Source organism: Ammodytes marinus (assembly GCF_949987685.1).
Source record: "Ammodytes marinus genome assembly, chromosome: 10".
In the NCBI taxonomy this organism is placed as follows: Eukaryota; Metazoa; Chordata; class Actinopteri; order Uranoscopiformes; family Ammodytidae; genus Ammodytes; species Ammodytes marinus.
Genome location: NC_137214.1, coordinates 14,614,512 through 14,632,295, shown reverse-complemented (window position 1 = coordinate 14,632,295; position 17,784 = coordinate 14,614,512). Strand labels below are relative to the sequence as shown.

Here is a 17,784-nt window from a genome sequence, read left to right as displayed (position 1 = left end):
TGGAAAACAGCTGGAATTCTTTTTTTGTTATGTTAATAAATTTGCTGTATTTGTACAATACTAGATAGCATTAAAGCAGATCAAAATTGTCTTTGTCACATATGAAGTAAAGCGGATTTTATTGTCTTTTGCTCAAAATCTAAAGCATCAATGTGGGATCTATCAGTCCGTCAGCTTTTCCTAAGAAACATATATTTGCCATAGAATCCTTAAACATGCCACCCAATGGGGACACTGTGGACATTGCTCCAAATGTCCTGTGGGAGCCTGTTCTAAAACTGTTCACCCCAAACATAATTGAGAGCAGGCCCCCAGTGCCCTGCGATGGTCTTTCAATAGGATAAGGTTAAAGAAACCCATTACAGCAGGCTGGGTCAAATTAGAGCACATATTCATTGGCATCAAAGTATGCAGTTGTAGAAAAAATCAGCGGGCATTGACTTTTTTGTTCACCTGTTTCTGGTGCAAAACTAGGTGATTTATTGACTCCTGCTCTCTGTTTAAGTACGAAAAGTAACTCAGAATCATATGAATGCTTAAATAAATGGGGAGTCTCCACTCATTTACAAGTGCTTTTGGACAAACGCTGGTGCTTTACGAGGGTTAGGACTAAGGGTCAATGATAACAAGCAGCAGTTTAAAAGAAGAGGGATTTGTTGGAAGTGAATTCCTCTATGTCACCCCACATAAATCGTGTTGGCCCGTGAATAAGAACGTAGTCAGGGCCGGGGCCTCTGAGTTGCTCCCCAGAAGGCCCAGTAGAGAGGGAGACTGGCCCCAGGTCATAATATAAGGAAAACACAGGGGAAGACATGGGCACTAAGGTCACAGTGCGTCTGGTCAGGTCACCTCTTAGGGACTGCAAAATCCTTTAAATGACTGTTTTCGAGCTCCGGTTACATCACGGTGAGTAATAGCCGTAACATAATATCACAAGGGCACTCCTTCAGTGTTTTGACAAATGTCAGAGCGGCGTGAATAGGATGAAAATGGCTTTTTAACACTCATTCTTTTGCTGCATGAATGTTTGTATGGTGCACATTGTAAGTACAGGGACACTGAAATTGTTTCATGGCTACAGCTGTGTGCTTGAGATTCAACACAATAGCTCATACAAGCCCAGGAAGTTTAGCCTTGCATACGCCCAGACAATACACCCACATTATTCACTCTCTTTGATGTAGCTGACTGCCCCCAAAAAACAGATGTCACCTCGAACACTAAACAGAACCCAATGCAGTCTGGCCCTCACCCAGGTCTCACATATTATTTTGTCATTGAAAGCAATTCAAATGTTGGACTGGTGCGATGATAAAATCGAGTGTGGCATTAGAAGTGCTTTCCAGGAAATGAACATGGATCTCTAGCGCATGTCTGATGGAGACTCAAAGGGTATTAAGCTCCAGATGTACCCTTTCATTAATGTGACGCACTGGAGGGTGAAACGCAGAGCAGGCTCACTTGCCTGTTAACTGCCACTCACTGCTCTCATGAGGATTTAAGCCCCAAGGATAAATCACACTGAAAGTCACAATGGAAATCCTAATTGAGATATAAAAAAAAATTGTTTATCTCTGTTTTATTCTGCTTTAACCAATCAGTGATATTTGCCTTTTTGATCCCATTTAGACTGTTAGTATATTGGTGATAGGAGAGGCTAGCACATCTGGAAACTACTCCTGTTTTGCCGAGAATGAAGTTGGCATCAGTACACTGACGATCCCTTTCTTTGTCGAAGGTGAGTGGGTAACCAGAACATTGCAACTCAAATAAAAATACTAAATGTTATTAGCAAGTGTTAAAGGTGGAGTCAGCCATTCTGATGAAGGCTTGTTGTCAAAAATGTTTTGGTCAAAATCAGTGAATGTCTCCTCTCGATCCGCTACCTGTCTGTACTGTGTGCATGCTAAAAATGAAATCCAGTGGTAATACAAGGCATAGACTCTGTAAACGGGCATGTTGCCAGCTACGCTGGGCCTCCTTTATTTACATACCCTTTGTTTACAGAATCGCTGACTCCACCATTAATAATTGTTATATAAGTGTTATATAGTGCACTGGATTCTTTCAAATGATCTACACATACAGTACACGCTGTAATGAATTGCAAGAACTGGGAAAGAATGTGCAGATTGTATTGTGCAATAAAGAAACCAGAGGGGGGCATTAATTGAAACCATCTTCCACTGTAGCTAAACGGCTTCAGGGCGGAAGAGAAGCAAACATGTCCTGAGCCATATGGAGTGCTATAATGGCATGCGTTTAAGAAACAGCTATGAATAACTGCATTCCTGCTCCAGTGCCAGCAGGTCATTCCTCTTTCTCTGCGAGCCTTCTGCTACGAGAATTTACTTTGCCTAACTTTCATGTGCCTGAGCAGTTCCAAATGTTCCCAAAATGAATATCCATTGAGAGACTTACGTAATAATAGTGGGGATGTGGTGTCACTGCTTACATTCACAGTTCACTTTGCAACAAAGTTAATCGTACCTCCTTAGGGCATCACATCTGCCCAAGGGGGAACGGTTGCCCTTGGAGTGGTATGAATGTAGGTAAACCCATAATTGAAGGGATGCCAAGTATCAAAAATTAGTCTTGTAGAGTGGGGAAATTCCCAAGAGCAACTGTGCTCTCCTCCAGAGGTGAGGAAGACGGAGAACGATGGAATGCTGCTGGAAAAGAGGACAGAATTGTAATAACAGCTGTCCTCTCTTATGGAACACAGAAAGCTTTCCAGCAATCTGAATAAACAATCACAGTCTGGTTCCCCTGGGGCTCAGACTCAGCTTCTCTCCGATTGGACGTGTGCAGAAGCACCATCAGCGTAAACCAGCAACGTGCTTCCAATTAACAGTGATAAAACAGGAAATAACTGCAAATTTGACATTCCTGTCCTTTCAACAAGGAGCTTTTTGTCCAAAAACCTTTGTTCAAAATAGGATCTCTCGCCAGCAGGATTCGTGTCTATGTTTATGCATGTTAAACAGATGATATGCTCTTCGTTGTGGCAAACTAGATCACCCTGAGGAAATCACCATTGAACCTCGGGAAGCCATCGAGGGGGATGACGTCACTCTGACCTGCCGGGCAACTCGCTACCTCTACACAGACCTACAGTGGTTGGACTCCAATAATCTAACCATCACTTCCAACGTCACTTCCAGTGTGTCCAGCTACTCTATTTCTCTTTCTCTCTATCTGCATAATGTGTCCCGAAATGACACTACAGGTTACAGGTGTCAAGCACTAAAGCTCCACACATGGATTGACAAGACAGCTGCACTTATTGTGGACGGTAAGTTACAGGAGCATATGAGAAGTTGATTGTATTTATTTTTTAACTAATGGTTACTGATTACAACAACATTTCCTTGAATTAAATCTGTTATAAATAGTCAGTGGTTGTTGTACCCAGATAACATGTATTATTTTTTGGAAGTGTGGGCATGCTTATTTAGGCAGGTACACAAAGGAAAATGTTAAATCTTGCAACACTTGATGAGTCACTGTCTACACAAGACAGTAACAAAGCATATGCAAGTCTAATTACATTTTTTTTGTGTTTTATTTTTTTTGTTTGGTGCAGAAAGAAAACGCCCCTGGCTAAGTCAAAATCTGACTAATCAAGATGTAAACAGTAGCAGCACCCTGATGCTAGCTTGCTTCGCTCTGGGAGTTCCCCGTCCCTACGTCATGTGGTACAAAAATGGTGTTCCCGTAGAAGAAGGCCCAGGTAAACTGAGATTACTCTACTATGTGCTATGATCATCTTAAATATTTTTTTTTTACAATTTTGCCCAGAGAAAATGCACACAGCCTGCACTTGCACAAAAATCAGTCCCGAGTGTCAAATTGTTTAAACTTCATGGTCAGCTTGACTGAGAGATTGTGCATTGCAGGTATCACACTGGGAGAGGACGGGGATCTGACGATCGAGAGAGTGAAGAAAGATGATGAGGGCCTGTACGAGTGTGTTGCCAGCAATGTTGAGGGGATCGCGAAAACAAGTGCCGTTGTCACAGTTCTTGGTAAGTCTTTCAGAAACCTTGAGGTTCTAACTATCGCACCATCAAAAAAGATCAACAACAACTCAAACCATTTTAATTTACAAAACTGGTTGAAGTGTTGTGAAGTGGTGTGTACTACAGATCACAACTGATACAAAAATCGGCAGTCCAAGCAGTGGAGTCATTGCATATTCTGTACGTCCAATCAAAACCCTCTTGGCCTCCTGTTTTCTTTGTCACCACTAAAAAATAGCTAATATGAGAAGTCTCCCCTGACAGAAAATCTGTGGCTGCCAGGAATGCCAAGTGATTTCCTTCTTGGGTTTTATGATCAAGGCTCTGGCTGAGGGTCCTTACCTCGAGGACATGACCTCTGTGAAGTGTTAAGAGGTTCACTAATGAGTCAAAGAGAGCGACTGCTACAACAGCAAAGAGACTGGAAACAAACAGTAGATAATTGGAGTAGAAGAAATTTTTCTTAACGTGTGTGTCCCTGTGTATCTTGACATGTAAAATTAATTGCATTGTTAACATGTGAAGGTGGGGTCGGAAAAAGTAGCTATGATATTGTGCAACCAATTTTGTCCATATCTTAGGCACTTCGACAAATTTTTTATTTTAGCTGAACTAGAGTTATGGCTAACTCCTTCTTATTCACCAAAAAGATGTTTCAGCATCAAGATGTATTTTCTGCATTGGCTGTTAAGTCAAGGACTGCATGAAATGATGGAAGAACTTTTCCGACCTGAGTGTCGACATGGATCGTTAGAAATACAATGTCTGGGAGGAAACACTATAGGGGAAAGTGTGGTATGCATGTCCGAAACAAAACAGAAATAAATAACAGAGCGTGTTTCCACTTTCCACTTCATTTTTGTATACAATATCTCAGAGAACACCTAGGGCGAAACAAACAAAAGAATGATGTGAAATAAAAGTCTCAGTTTTCTTTTCTTCACAATTCTTCATAAATCCCTATCGATATAATATGACAGCTTATGAGATCATGAAAAGTACACAAAGTCTTTTTGCCAAAATGGTGCGGTGGTTTACAAGTGTTCTTTTATTTCCAGGGGATGAGGGGAAGCCAAACATTGAGGTAATCATTTTGGTGTGCACAGGAGCCGCCGCCACCTTCCTCTGGCTTATGCTTATCCTCTTCATCCGCAAGCTAAGGAAGGTAAGGCATCACATTACTGCTTTTTCTCAGAAACCACATGGGATTAGTATTTGCCAAGATGTTGAGAGTTCAAACAGTAAAAAAAGTGACATAGCATTTATGTTTATTTATGTATTTGGATCCTGTGACTTAATGAAAGCGACTGACTCATGCCTGGTGCCTTTTGAGAAATGAAATGTAATGGAAAGATAAATTTACCCAGTGTTTATGATTTCCACATTTCCTCACAATTGGGAAGTGAGAATCTCATGATTGCATTTACGGTATGGTCTCAGAGGAGAACACAATGTGCTCATGTAACAGCAATGACCTAGATGAGTAAACTGTATGTGTAGAACAAGAATTTCAACTGCCAAGTCAGCATGTACTGGTCACTAAAAATTAGTTCCAAACTCTGCATCGTGCCCTGGTTTGTCATTGTCAAAAACGTCTTAATTTTAACCATAAAAATTAATGTGTTCTAACACCTTCAGCAACCACAATACAAGATGGGTCCGTCTATCATCATTGACCCTGACGAGTGTCCCCTCGAGGAGCAGTGTGATCTTCTTCAGTATGACAGCAACAAATGGGAGTTTCCCCGTGACCGCCTGCGACTAGGTGTGCAATCCCATCAATGTGCCGAAAAAAGCTGCATATTAAAATTGTATCATAATATAGAAACGGAAACAATAATTCCTTGTGAAGCCAAAACCATACCTTAATGTATTTAGTTGTTAACATTATGTTTAAGCTATTACAGAGTCATGTTTGTGATATCTTCACACAGTATACACAGCCACATTGAGGTACACAGAATAGGTGTCACCCTTCTCTGCAGCTGGTGTGTAGGGTCATTAGTTATCAGTGACCTACGCTGTCATCTAGTGTTAAGTGCGCCATAAATACTTAAGAAAAACTGCCTGGCGATCATAGCACATGTTGTTTCAATTACAGACTCATTAACTGACTGACAGGGAATCCAGTCTTCTTATATCATCCCACTTATCGAATGCCTTTTTTCTTTTGCCAGGCAAAACTCTTGGCCACGGTGCTTTTGGAAAAGTGGTGGAGGCTTCTGCCTTTGGGATCGATAAACTCTCAACATGCAAGACGGTTGCTGTCAAGATGCTAAAAGGTAGGATAGCATAGCTGTACTTTGCTCATGTGGCCCCTCCAGTTCATCTTTCAGGCCTACTACCACTCACCACTGTTGTATGGAAAGTGGTTTGAATAACACTTAATAACTGTATTTTCTTCAGAGGATTCATTCCTTTTGCACACTTACAGGCTCATGCACTACAGTACAAGTGCCTGCAATAAACGCTTTTAGTATTGGTCGGTTCTAAGCAATGAATCCAATGTATGTTCCTCTCAAAGTGTAGTGAGAGGTAGAGAGGGTAAAACCTCTAACCCTTTCCTTGATGAAAAGATTGTGTTTATGCATTTCTGACATCTCGGATTAGAACTTCCTAGTACTACAAGAAAAGAATTAGTGATACAAATGTTATTTTATATGCCTCATTTAAAATTCGGAAACTATCCCTCTTTCTTGGAATCGTTTACAATACGATTTCAATCTTTACAAATATTCACAACGAACCATGAACGTTGGATCAAAATGAAAACAGGAAAATCAACGGGTGGAAAAGGGTTTTGACCCAAGACGCTTAGCTTTTTCATTCACCACAGCTTTATTTGGAAGGACATATTATTTAAAAAAAAAATGATTTGGATAACTGCAGATTTATTAGTGATATTAGGAGGATGTATCGGTATGGGTTAGATGTATTGGTCAGTGTCATACCATTAATCATGTCTCAGCATAAATCACAGGCTCTGAGAGGAACAGACTTTCTGGCTGATGTCAGTCGTAGGTCAAACTTAATAGAAAGCAGCAGGTCTTCTCAAATTGACCGTGCCTTAGCAAGAGGCTCCCTGGGTGCGTTAGCTTTTAGCTCATAAATATGTAGTTGGGCGAAGAAACATAAAACAGCCACTAGATCTTGATTTCATAAACCACGGTGAAGACGTTGCATCAATGTTCAGACTTGTCAAAATCAGGTATGTAATATGAGCACATCCGTTTTTATTTATTTAATTTAGCACATATCTTCGAGGATGTCCTACTCAAAAGCTGCTTCATATCGCTGGGCCTAATGTTATTGTTTTTCCATCATATTTAATTAACTGATAAAATGAAATTCCCCAGTAAATCCAGACACTAGGGTTCAGCCTTTCTCTATGTAATTGCAAACTGCAAAGACAGAATTAATTTTGAAATGAAAAGGAAGGTGAATAAATATCATCATCTGTATGTCCTAATTATATATGTACACACTTTGGTATAAATGTTCAATATTTACATATTTACACATATATATATATATATATATATATATATATATATATATATATATATATATATATATATATATATATATTACAAGGTAGCAATAGATAGGAACTGGGGTGGCTAAAGAGTGAAGGGTCTTTGCGGTTGGAGGGGGCGGGAGGGGCGGGATGAATATATGAAATGGTAGCTGGGTGATTGAGGGAGGGATGGAATTCCTTATGTTGTTGTGTCCTTCTTTCGAGTTCTTATCATCATAAAAATGGAAAGGGAAGACAGAAATGGGGAGTAAGCACCAGAGTTGCTAAAAGTAAAAATAATTAACTGTTAGATTAACTGCGAGTGCAAATTTGAAAGTTGGATTATTACTGGAAAATGTGTGTTATTGAGAAAAAAAAAATTCTAATTAGCTCTATTATAGCAAAGGAGAATGTTTTATTGTTTTTTTTTAAAGTTTGTGCCCTCCCATGTGTGAAAACGCCTCTTGAAATGAGAGCAGACCTGTGTATACTTGCTTTTTCTCCATACTGTTATCTTTGCATTATTTCTTAACACATTTTCTATTGTGTACTTTGCTTAATGAAAACATCTTGTCTGCTATCTTTACTTTACAACATTTTAAACAAATAAAAGGACTTCAATTTTAATATAATTTAGCCTGAAAATGTATATCCTTTTTGTCAGGATGCGTAATGATGCACTCACCAATGCTAAAAAAGGTGTGTATGTGTTTAATTTCAGGAGGCGCTACCTCAAATGAGAGAAAAGCTCTGATGTCAGAGTTGAAGATCCTGATCCACATTGGCCATCACCTGAACGTGGTCAACCTGCTGGGAGCCTGCACCAAGCCTGGAGGTGAGCTTTATTCCTGAAGAATGTGATAGAAAATATTGCCCTACTATGTCGATATTTGGAAATATAAAATATAAGAACAAGAGGTTAAGTAACTGATTGTCTGGTACATTTTGAGTCTAACTTTAAAGTTTCAGTTGAAATTGCCATCTCATATCTTTCCAGCCTTTCCTTATTGAGAACTATCACTTACCATAATAAATATTGTAATTGATAAACTATCTTTACAGGCCCATTGATGATGATTGTGGAGTACTGCAAATACGGCAACCTATCCAACTACCTGAGAAGCAAGAGAGAAGACTTTCTGGTCTACAAGGTGAGTCATGACGAGCTGCATGATTTAGACTTTTCCAGCACTCTTGCTCTCTCATCATTCCGGCTATACGAGCTTGTCAGCAGGAAGGGACTGTTTTCGCAAGCCTATAGGGAAAGCACCATGCATGTCAGCAGCAGCGTTTAACCTCATCTCATTTAACATGATATATGTGTGTGTGTGTGTGTGTGTGTGTGTGTGTGTGTGTGTGTGTGTGTGTGTGTGTGTGTGTGTGTGTGTGTGTGTGTGTGCGTGTGTGTGTGTGTGTGTGTGTGTGTCTGTGTGTGTGTATGTGTGTCTGTCTGTGTGTGTGTGTGTGTGTGCTGGACAGAGCCAGGACGGTAAGGTGCTACCGACGGGATCGGGCTGTGAGCTGAGCGAGCTGATGAAGCGCCGCCTGGAGAGCGTGGCCAGCACCGGAAGTTCAGCCAGCTCCGGCTTTGTGGAAGATAAGAGCTACTGCGACTCGGAGGAAGAGGAAGAAGGTATAAAGGCCAAGCACGTCTTGCTTCCCTTCCAACCCCACCCCCCCTCTGTTGGTCCCCCCTGCTGTCCCTCTCCTTCCCTGGCCCCCCTCCTCTCACCCCTGCTCCACCTCTCATGCCCTGGAATGAAAGCGTCCCAACAGATTGTTTTCAGGCCTGTCTTCTCTGATGGGACGTTTCCTCCTCCTGTTCGGCAGTAACAATCAGTGCAGCAGGAGCCACTGTCCCCCCACTGGGGGGAGGGCGTCTGTTTATTTCCTGCCCTGACCTGAGTGTTGCTCTGCTTCTCGGGCACGGCACGTCGGCGATGTGTTGTTACCGATGTGTTATTTCTGGTTTGATTAGCTGTTTACTCAGGTGGGTCAGTGGAAGGACTCTCCTTGTGAGTTCCTCTCTCAGACCAACCCCCCCTCCCCCTCCCCAGCACACTGTAACCCATAACCACAGGTTTCATCTGACATATTTTAAATAGCAGTAGGGGAGAAAGGGGTAATCTGAGCCACTTTTTACATTTGCTCCCCTCTAAGCGAGCTAAAATGATTTATCACTCAAATTTACATATTTCCCATTAATTCAGGATGTTTCCTAGAAATGGGCATTAGCAGAATTTTTTCAAGACAAAGGGCAGTGAAAATATGATTGTTTAAAAAAAAGTTGTCATGTGGCTCACCCCAGCTGTGGGGTAAACTGAGACAGACCAGAAAAATCAAGGGGGTAAAGTGAACTAGCTAGGGGTAAACTGATCCACTTACTGTTTCCACTCTGAAACAGTTAGAATCCTGAAAGCTAGCCACACATTCCAGAACTAATGTCGGACTAGTAAAAGAATGATGGGGTTTGGTCAATTAAGCAAAGCAAATTAACATCATATTATGCAAATGTGAGTTATCATACAAAAAAAGGAATAAAATGTTTTGGTCTAGATAATTAATAGCCTAAAAATTTAATCAGTTCATCTGGGAGGAAATCCGAAATTATCTGATCATGTCACGTTCACATCCATGCACAGTGTGTATTGAGTTTATTTAAAAACAATTGGAAATGGGGCTGCCCTCAGTTGCCCATGCACTGTGTATAGTCTATAGCCTATTTCAGCCTTGTCTGTGGAAAAAAAAGATACAGTAGCTGGACAACAGAGTTCTTCTGCTTCGTTCCTCACACTGCATTTAAATGCATTCACTATATTACAGAGAAATATGTCCCGTAAAAGAAAAAGAGCTCCAAGCCCAACCCAGAGGACCCTCCATAATATTTTATTTTATATTAATATTTTTATGGAAAATCCATGTGTCCTTCTTCAATAGCTTCTAACTCATCTGACCCAGTGTCTCCAAATTATTTGTTCACACAATTTTCTCAGATTTAGCCTCTTCATTTTCCTCTCAAAGTGCACCAGATTCATGCATTTCACTTTAAAAAGGTTAAAAAAATCTCACGGGGGGGCAAACCCCCGGACCTCCCTAGGAGGGTCTGAATCTCGGCTGTCCAATATTTTCACACAGCCGCACAGTGGAGGCACTAGCGGAAAACACTGGGTGTGTGAATGATATTTAACAAAGATCTATAGTTTCAGCAGCGCTAACATTGGAGAGGGGCCCCCTAATCATATTTCGCTTAGGGCCCCCTGAAGGCTTGGGCCGGCTCTGGGTCACAACATCAGAAAACAACAGCAGAAAATCAGAACCAGCGAGAACAGCCTGGGACTCAGAACACAGGAGAAGAATCCCAACTGGACTGAGCCACAGTCGCCCAACTGGGGTCGACTGTGGCTCAGTTGGTAGAGCGGGTCGGCCGATTATCAAAGGGTTGGAGGTTCGATCCCCGCCCTGCCACCTGTGTCATAGTTGTTGTGTCCTTGGGCAAGACACTTCACCCACCTTGCCTCGTGTGAATGTCGATAGTTAGCCTACTATTGGTGTAAATGTCTGTGTGTGAATGGTAACGTCGAAAAGGAAAACAGGTCTCCCTTGCAAAAGAGTCTTCGGTCTCAGTGGGATTTACCTGTATAAATAAAGGTTAAAAAAAATAAAAAATAAAAAAATTATAACATCAGCCTGTCATACTCTACAACTAGGCCTATACTCTACATTCCAGCCCTGAAGGTTACAGGGAAAGATAAGAAGGTGCTCTTTCTGTGTGGTTGCACCAGGTCGTCTTCCTGGTGTATTTCCTTGGCATGATGGCTTTTCTACAATGTGTATGACATTAAAATAAAACATATGTTATGTAATATTATATTAAAATATGTTTAAGACTAAACTTAACTTGTGCCTCATGGTGGGGGGAAGTGAGACGGTGCCTCACTTTCCCCCACAGCATTTGGCTCACTTTCCCCCACCACCACAATTTTAGAAAAAACTGCCTCTCTTAGCATTTCAGGCTAATCTTTAGCTAATATCATCACATGGTTTTTATATGTTGGTAGTTCATCAACACGTATGATAGAAGTTTTTCTACGTGAATACATTTGCTTTGGCACAACAGTTGATTAAGTTGACAGCAAGAAAATTTACTTTTACATGCAAAATACCTATTTTGGTGAAAAAAACATGCTTACCACAGCACCATGAGGTCCTCTCTTTCAGGGCCATGGGGAAATGAGAGGGTCTTGAAAACATATATCTCACATAACCACAAATGTTTTCCGTTGCCTAGATACAGGGGGTGGCTCACATTACCCGATGCCTCAGATTCCCCCGTTCTCCCCTAATTGTAATTGTTTTGTTTTTTAATCTTTTGTCTGTAAAGGAAGTTTTAAAGGCAGTAGGAGGAGACTTGTAAGTGGCAGGAAGGATTATGCGTTTGTTTTAGTTACAATTTCATCACATCTGATTTATCTTTGTATGAATGTAGAGCACTGCATACAGACTGGATTTAAAAACATGCCTTTATGAGGAGGATTGTTGTTCTAAATGTAAAGGCCATTTTCATCCAATATGAAAAATGTGTCTCACCGGGGAAGCTTTATGTGTTTTTCTCTTACAGAATCGGAGGATTTATACAAGAGAGTCCTGACATTGGAAGACTTAATATGCTACAGTTTCCAAGTTGCAAAAGGCATGGAGTTCTTGGCTTCACGCAAGGTACTCTCATCTTCAAACAAATCACTCTAAGAAATCTGTCTTAATGTTAAACAGCTGCATTTCTTTCATTTAGATTTGTACATATTTTACTCAGTATGGTAATGAATCACTGTGCTACTCGTCCATGTTTACCTGGTGCAGTTTATCAAGAAATAAGCATGAAAAAAGCTAATTGATTCTCACTCTATTTTAACCTTTTAAGGTTGTCGTGCATACAGCAAGTTTCTGCATTGTAATTGAATAGATATACAGCAACAAAAAAAAGTCTTATATTTAAATGTGAATTATTTTGCTTCTTCTATGACTCACTTTACTCAGCCATGCATAATCTTACTCCAGTGTTGTAAGTGTGATTCTCATTCATTATTTAAGTCATTCATAATTTTGGAGGGACCGGATGGGACTGATTATAGAACAAAGCCATTGTTGCAAATAACATGTTACAGACCATTTCTTAGCCTGGATGTGGAACTCATCATCTACTATTTTAACATCACTGATGACTTGACCATGTGTGGCTCCACCAGCAGCCATGCTTTACAGCACGCATAGCACCATTGTGAAGTCAATAACACGCAGAAAACCTCAATTTATATATGTTCATTAAATATATATCCTTTCTTCTTGTTTTCCATTAGTGCATTCATCGTGATTTAGCTGCTCGAAACATCCTGCTTTCTGAGAACAATGTTGTGAAGATTTGTGATTTTGGACTTGCCAGAGACATATACAAAGACCCGGATTATGTGCGCAAAGGAGATGTAAGTTTATTAAAGTCTAGAATTGTTGCATATTATAGTTTATTTTTCGACCTGTCTGTTATTGACTGTCTGTCTGACAGGAAAAACACTCAAAAACATTTTCATTGATAGATAACGTGCAAAACAACAAGCTACCACTGACTTGGCAGACAAAAAGGAGGACTGAATAAATTCCAAGCAGTCCTTAGAAATTTCACAAAAAATCATTTGGATCAGTATGTTTGTTTGAAGATTAACTTAGGTAACACTTTTCTAAATCAAAAGCAGAACTTGCACGTAGTGTTAACTCCACAGATGTGACTGTAATGTGTGTGAGATGTTCACAAAGGGTGAAATAAGGAGGGTACATATTTATTTATTTTTCTCAATACCCATACAGGCTCGACTGCCACTCAAGTGGATGGCACCTGAGGCCATTTTTGACAAGGTCTACACGACTCAGAGTGACGTTTGGTCCTTCGGTGTTCTCATGTGGGAAATCTTCTCTCTGGGTAAGTGTCATGGCTCAGCATTTATAGCTCACATACTGTACATACAAGGGAGCAAAGAACACTGCTAATGCAAAAAAAAAAACATGTCCAAACTTTTTGTTTAAAAAAAACATCCACATATCTAAGTAATACATGGACTTAAATGTTGAAGTGTCAATCGATACAAAAATGTACTCTTTTGTCTACCTTGGTGGAAGTTTGTCTTTGGCCTCTCACAAATGAACACAAATACACACATTTCACAGAGCACAACACAACATTAAAACACGCAACTTTGCTACAAAGGTGGGTCATATCAGTGTTTTCATATGTTGGTTACAAATCAACAGGAGGAGAGCTAGAGAGCTCCAAATGGCCAAAATCAATTGCATATTGTAGTATATAGTGATAACATTTGAAACTCAACCTCCATTCTCCAGACAAATAGTGGGTTCAGTATATACAGTCCAATCCTATTGCATTATACTGAAAGTAAATAAGCAAATAATAAACAAATATTTTCCATTCCTATCATACAAATGCATTTTAAATTCACCTGAAAATATTGATATTTAATTGAATAAAATATTTACTTGTAGTTTGTGTTTATTGTAAACATCCATACTCAGCATCTTAGTTGGACACAAGTCTCTGTTGTCAGAGACGTTCAGTGAGTAGAGAGCTCTAACCCACTGGGTGCCCCCCACTCTACAGCCTCACCAGATGCACTGGCAATAACTGTCTTCTTCCACTGTGCAATTGTGCCTTTGGGACAAAGGGCCTGGGTCTGTATTGTCAGTTCGAGAAAACTATTTTCATGCCACTCGTGCAAAAAGCATTAGTGAAGTTGGACTGTGATTTTTATTACAGGCATGGGACAGTAAAAGGAGAGAACACCTCCTATTTAAGTTTCTTCCCAGCTGCCAACACAAACTCACTGTAACCAAGCAGCCAGATCAGTGTAAGAGTGTGCCCCTGCAGTGAAACCACTGCAGTCTTTAAGTCTTTAAAGCATTGTGTGTCGCTCCATGATTGCCTGTGCACCGTGGCACAGAGCTCACCACATGTTTCTATAGCAAGACTCAACATAAAATATTGTATGTTTAAATGTCGCCATGGGAAGCAGGCGAAACACAAGAGTCTAAGCTGGATGTATAGCTATTCTGCACTTTTTCACTTCTCTTTTTTTACTCTTGAATCACGGCCATACCGTTTCGTCACCCACTGCACAGAAAGAAAAGTGTGTCAAATTGCACTTTCTTCTAAATGTAAAGCATACTGACGTCATTATCACACTCTCCCTTTTGTCTTTCCTTCTTCTTCTTTTTCTTTTCTTTCTCTCTCTTCTTCACTCTTGACACATTCTCACCACATTTTCTGTTAAAGAAACACTTACACATCTGGGTATTGTTAGCGGGGCCTCAGAAAAATAAATCAGGAAACGAGATTACAAAATGACCAAGAAAAATGGCAAAGAAGTGAGATCTGCAACCTGATCGTGTTTGGAGGTCAAAAGTTTCAGGGTAACCCAAGTGTGCTTTTTAGATTGCTCTGTGAACCAAAGTGTGTCAGTTCCGTTTCATGGCTTTAAATAACCAACGCTTGTTGATACCTTAACGTGAGCCAGGCCTGCATGGGGTTGTCATACTAGATGTACATAGCTATCAGTGCAAATGTTGAAAAATATGAGAGTACCATTATAAAGAGATGAGATACTATTCTGTATTATCATAAAAAACTGGTTGTGGCTTAAATAAATTATATTAAAAGTTTGTTTTCTTTAAAATAGCAAGGAATGCGTTAGCAAAAGGTAGGCAAGGTTTAAGCAAATCCTCCTATAAATAAGGCTGGTAATATTAATATCATAATATGGTACCTACCTTTATATTAATCTTAGTCCTTTGGTGAATTGTCAGTTACTGTAAGGTAAAGAAAAATATCAAAGTTGAGAACAATCATTAAGGGGCCCAGTTCAGTTCTTACTTGACGTACAGCATGTTTACGCACCAACCGCCACATTATTAACACGGAGCTTCAACTAAAAAATATTTACCGTATTATTCAATGACTCCAACAATATTGGAAATTGGAAGTTGCTTCAGTGTTTTCACAGCGGTTTAATATGAAGTTGGTTTTGGCTCCGAATTGTATTACTAATATTACAGCTCAGAAGCATATAAAATGACTTAGTGTAGTTACAGCATCCAACCAGCTCTCGCTTAAACACCTACACATGCAATTTTCTTCTAGGAATTTGTTGGGTAAACATGCATTTATAGAGCAGCTGTCAAACAATCTGCGAGGTGTTTCTCATGGACAGTTGAATATTGTTTGTGTTGGAAAGCTGCAGAGGTCACACTCACTAGTAAAGGGAGTTTAATGCTCCCAGTAGGGAATCAAGAATGCAACAGAGACTGTGTAGGTGTTGATTTTACATTCCATAACTCTCTTTTTTTATATGCTTTAACTATTACAATTGATTGACCATAAACTACACTTTATTAGGTTATCCCAGCTATAATAAATCCTACCTTAATGAAGTTTATAATCGTTTTTTTTAAAACTTTTTTGGAGATTGTGTTATTTATTTGACTCTAGGATAATTTTGGAACATGTAGTTGGTTGTGCTTTTTAACTGTATTGCAATATGATGACACCATTCATCCGGCAGTACCTTCATGTTTCACAACAAATTAGGCATATACATTTTAAAGTCATACAAATGCTGTGTGTATGGCCTTTTTTATACACAGCAAATAACTCTGCAATGACCCTCTCCCCCTCTTTTCTCTCCCAGGTGCCTCCCCATACCCTGGCGTCCAAATTGACGAAGAATTTTGCTGCAGGCTAAAAGAGGGGACCAGGATGAGAGCACCGGAATACTCTTCCTCTGAAATGTGAGCAATCCCTTTTAGCAATGCTTCAGAAAACAACAAATGAATGTGAAAAAGCACCTGCAGGCCTTCCACTTCAAGATAAATGGACCTGTCTTGTCAATCTTTCTATGAGTAATCTGTGTATGATTGCAAACGTTGAATTGTTTGTGAGAAAAAAAAACAATATATGTCAGATGTAGTTCAATCAATATAAACAGGACTGATGTGCCTCTGAGCTATCATTCTTTGTATCCTATGGGACTCTCCTATAGCTAAGAGGAGTCTTGTTTATCCCAGCCCGCAAGTTCTGTACCGCAGCTGTAATTTCTCCTCACTGACACCAATAAGATAACAGCAGCAAGTAAAAGGTTCCCACATTCATACACAAGTAGGATGAGGCATTGCGGTGTCTTTCTCCCTCTTTGTGGTTGCACTATAGCGGGTCAGGGGGGTGCCTGATAAGAATCATGGGTTATCCTGCTCAGAATGTTGCTGGATGAAACATTAGCTACTGATTAGCTCTGCAGCAGCGAGCTTGAAGCTCTAAAGCATTTTCGGACTGACAGTGGCTCACGTGTAACTGAGCACCACGTTTAAATGGGGATGTCTGGAGTTTCCCCCAGTGACGAGAGCCAGACTGGAGGTTCCTTTGGGCAAAGGGCTGGTGGATGGTGCTGGACATAAATATCTGTGGGAGAACAGAGGGTTCTCTTCTTTGGTATCAGTGCTGTCAGTCAGTGATGCGGCTAGACAAACCTCTTTTTTTTTTTTTTGTAATAAGAATACTTAAATCTTCTGTCCGAAGTGCAGCCGATCCAGACCCAGCGCTTACAGGCTGAGCTCTGCAACATGTGTGCATACATTTGTGTCTGGCTTTCATTTAATATGACTCATAAAGTCCACAAATCTTATTTGTTTTGAAAGCATAACGCTACACTTCTGCTTAGTAAGGATGTGATATCAAAAGTCCCAGAGCTTTAGAGAGCAGCGTGTGCCAAATAAAGCTAACTGAATGAATTCATCAGCTTTTACAGAGGAGACAGTGATTGGAAATGAACCTGAAAATCTAATCCAGACTGCAGTTTTCTGTCAGAATGGAAGATCTGTAGATGCAGACTTACTGGTGCCAAGAATCACTCGTGCTTTCCAGCTTGGCTCAGGCAGTCCAACGTTGAAAACAGTGCAGCAAGAGTATATATTTTGCACGCTTATGGCTGTGAGGCCTGCCGCTAGTTTAAAGCTAAGATAAAGCCTGCTGATATCAGTTTGGATGGGATGCACAGCTATGCACTCAGAGTCAGTGGGGCAAATTCCGCCGATCCCCTGGAGAGCTCTGTAGTTGATCACATGTGTCTGTAAGTCCCAGGTTTTGACACCTTGACACCTTGACCCCTCACCCCAAGTTTGTAATATATGAATGAT

At 40.3% G+C, this 17,784-nt stretch overlaps 1 protein-coding gene across 1 annotated transcript in view; it reads left to right on the top strand.

The window, feature by feature from the left end:
* The window catches only part of kdrl (kinase insert domain receptor like), a 47,503-nt gene that overhangs the window by 17,801 nt on the left and 11,918 nt on the right, over positions 1–17,784 (top strand). The window contains exons 12-25 of the mRNA XM_080036169.1: positions 1,630–1,738; positions 3,017–3,295; positions 3,587–3,733; positions 3,900–4,028; positions 5,081–5,187; positions 5,661–5,787; positions 6,200–6,304; positions 8,261–8,374; positions 8,602–8,690; positions 9,019–9,172; positions 12,158–12,255; positions 12,894–13,016; positions 13,396–13,507; positions 16,284–16,383. Coding sequence (XP_079892295.1) covers positions 1,630–1,738; positions 3,017–3,295; positions 3,587–3,733; positions 3,900–4,028; positions 5,081–5,187; positions 5,661–5,787; positions 6,200–6,304; positions 8,261–8,374; positions 8,602–8,690; positions 9,019–9,172; positions 12,158–12,255; positions 12,894–13,016; positions 13,396–13,507; positions 16,284–16,383 — 1,793 coding nt within the window. The remainder of the gene's footprint in view (positions 1–1,629; positions 1,739–3,016; positions 3,296–3,586; positions 3,734–3,899; positions 4,029–5,080; positions 5,188–5,660; positions 5,788–6,199; positions 6,305–8,260; positions 8,375–8,601; positions 8,691–9,018; positions 9,173–12,157; positions 12,256–12,893; positions 13,017–13,395; positions 13,508–16,283; positions 16,384–17,784) is intronic.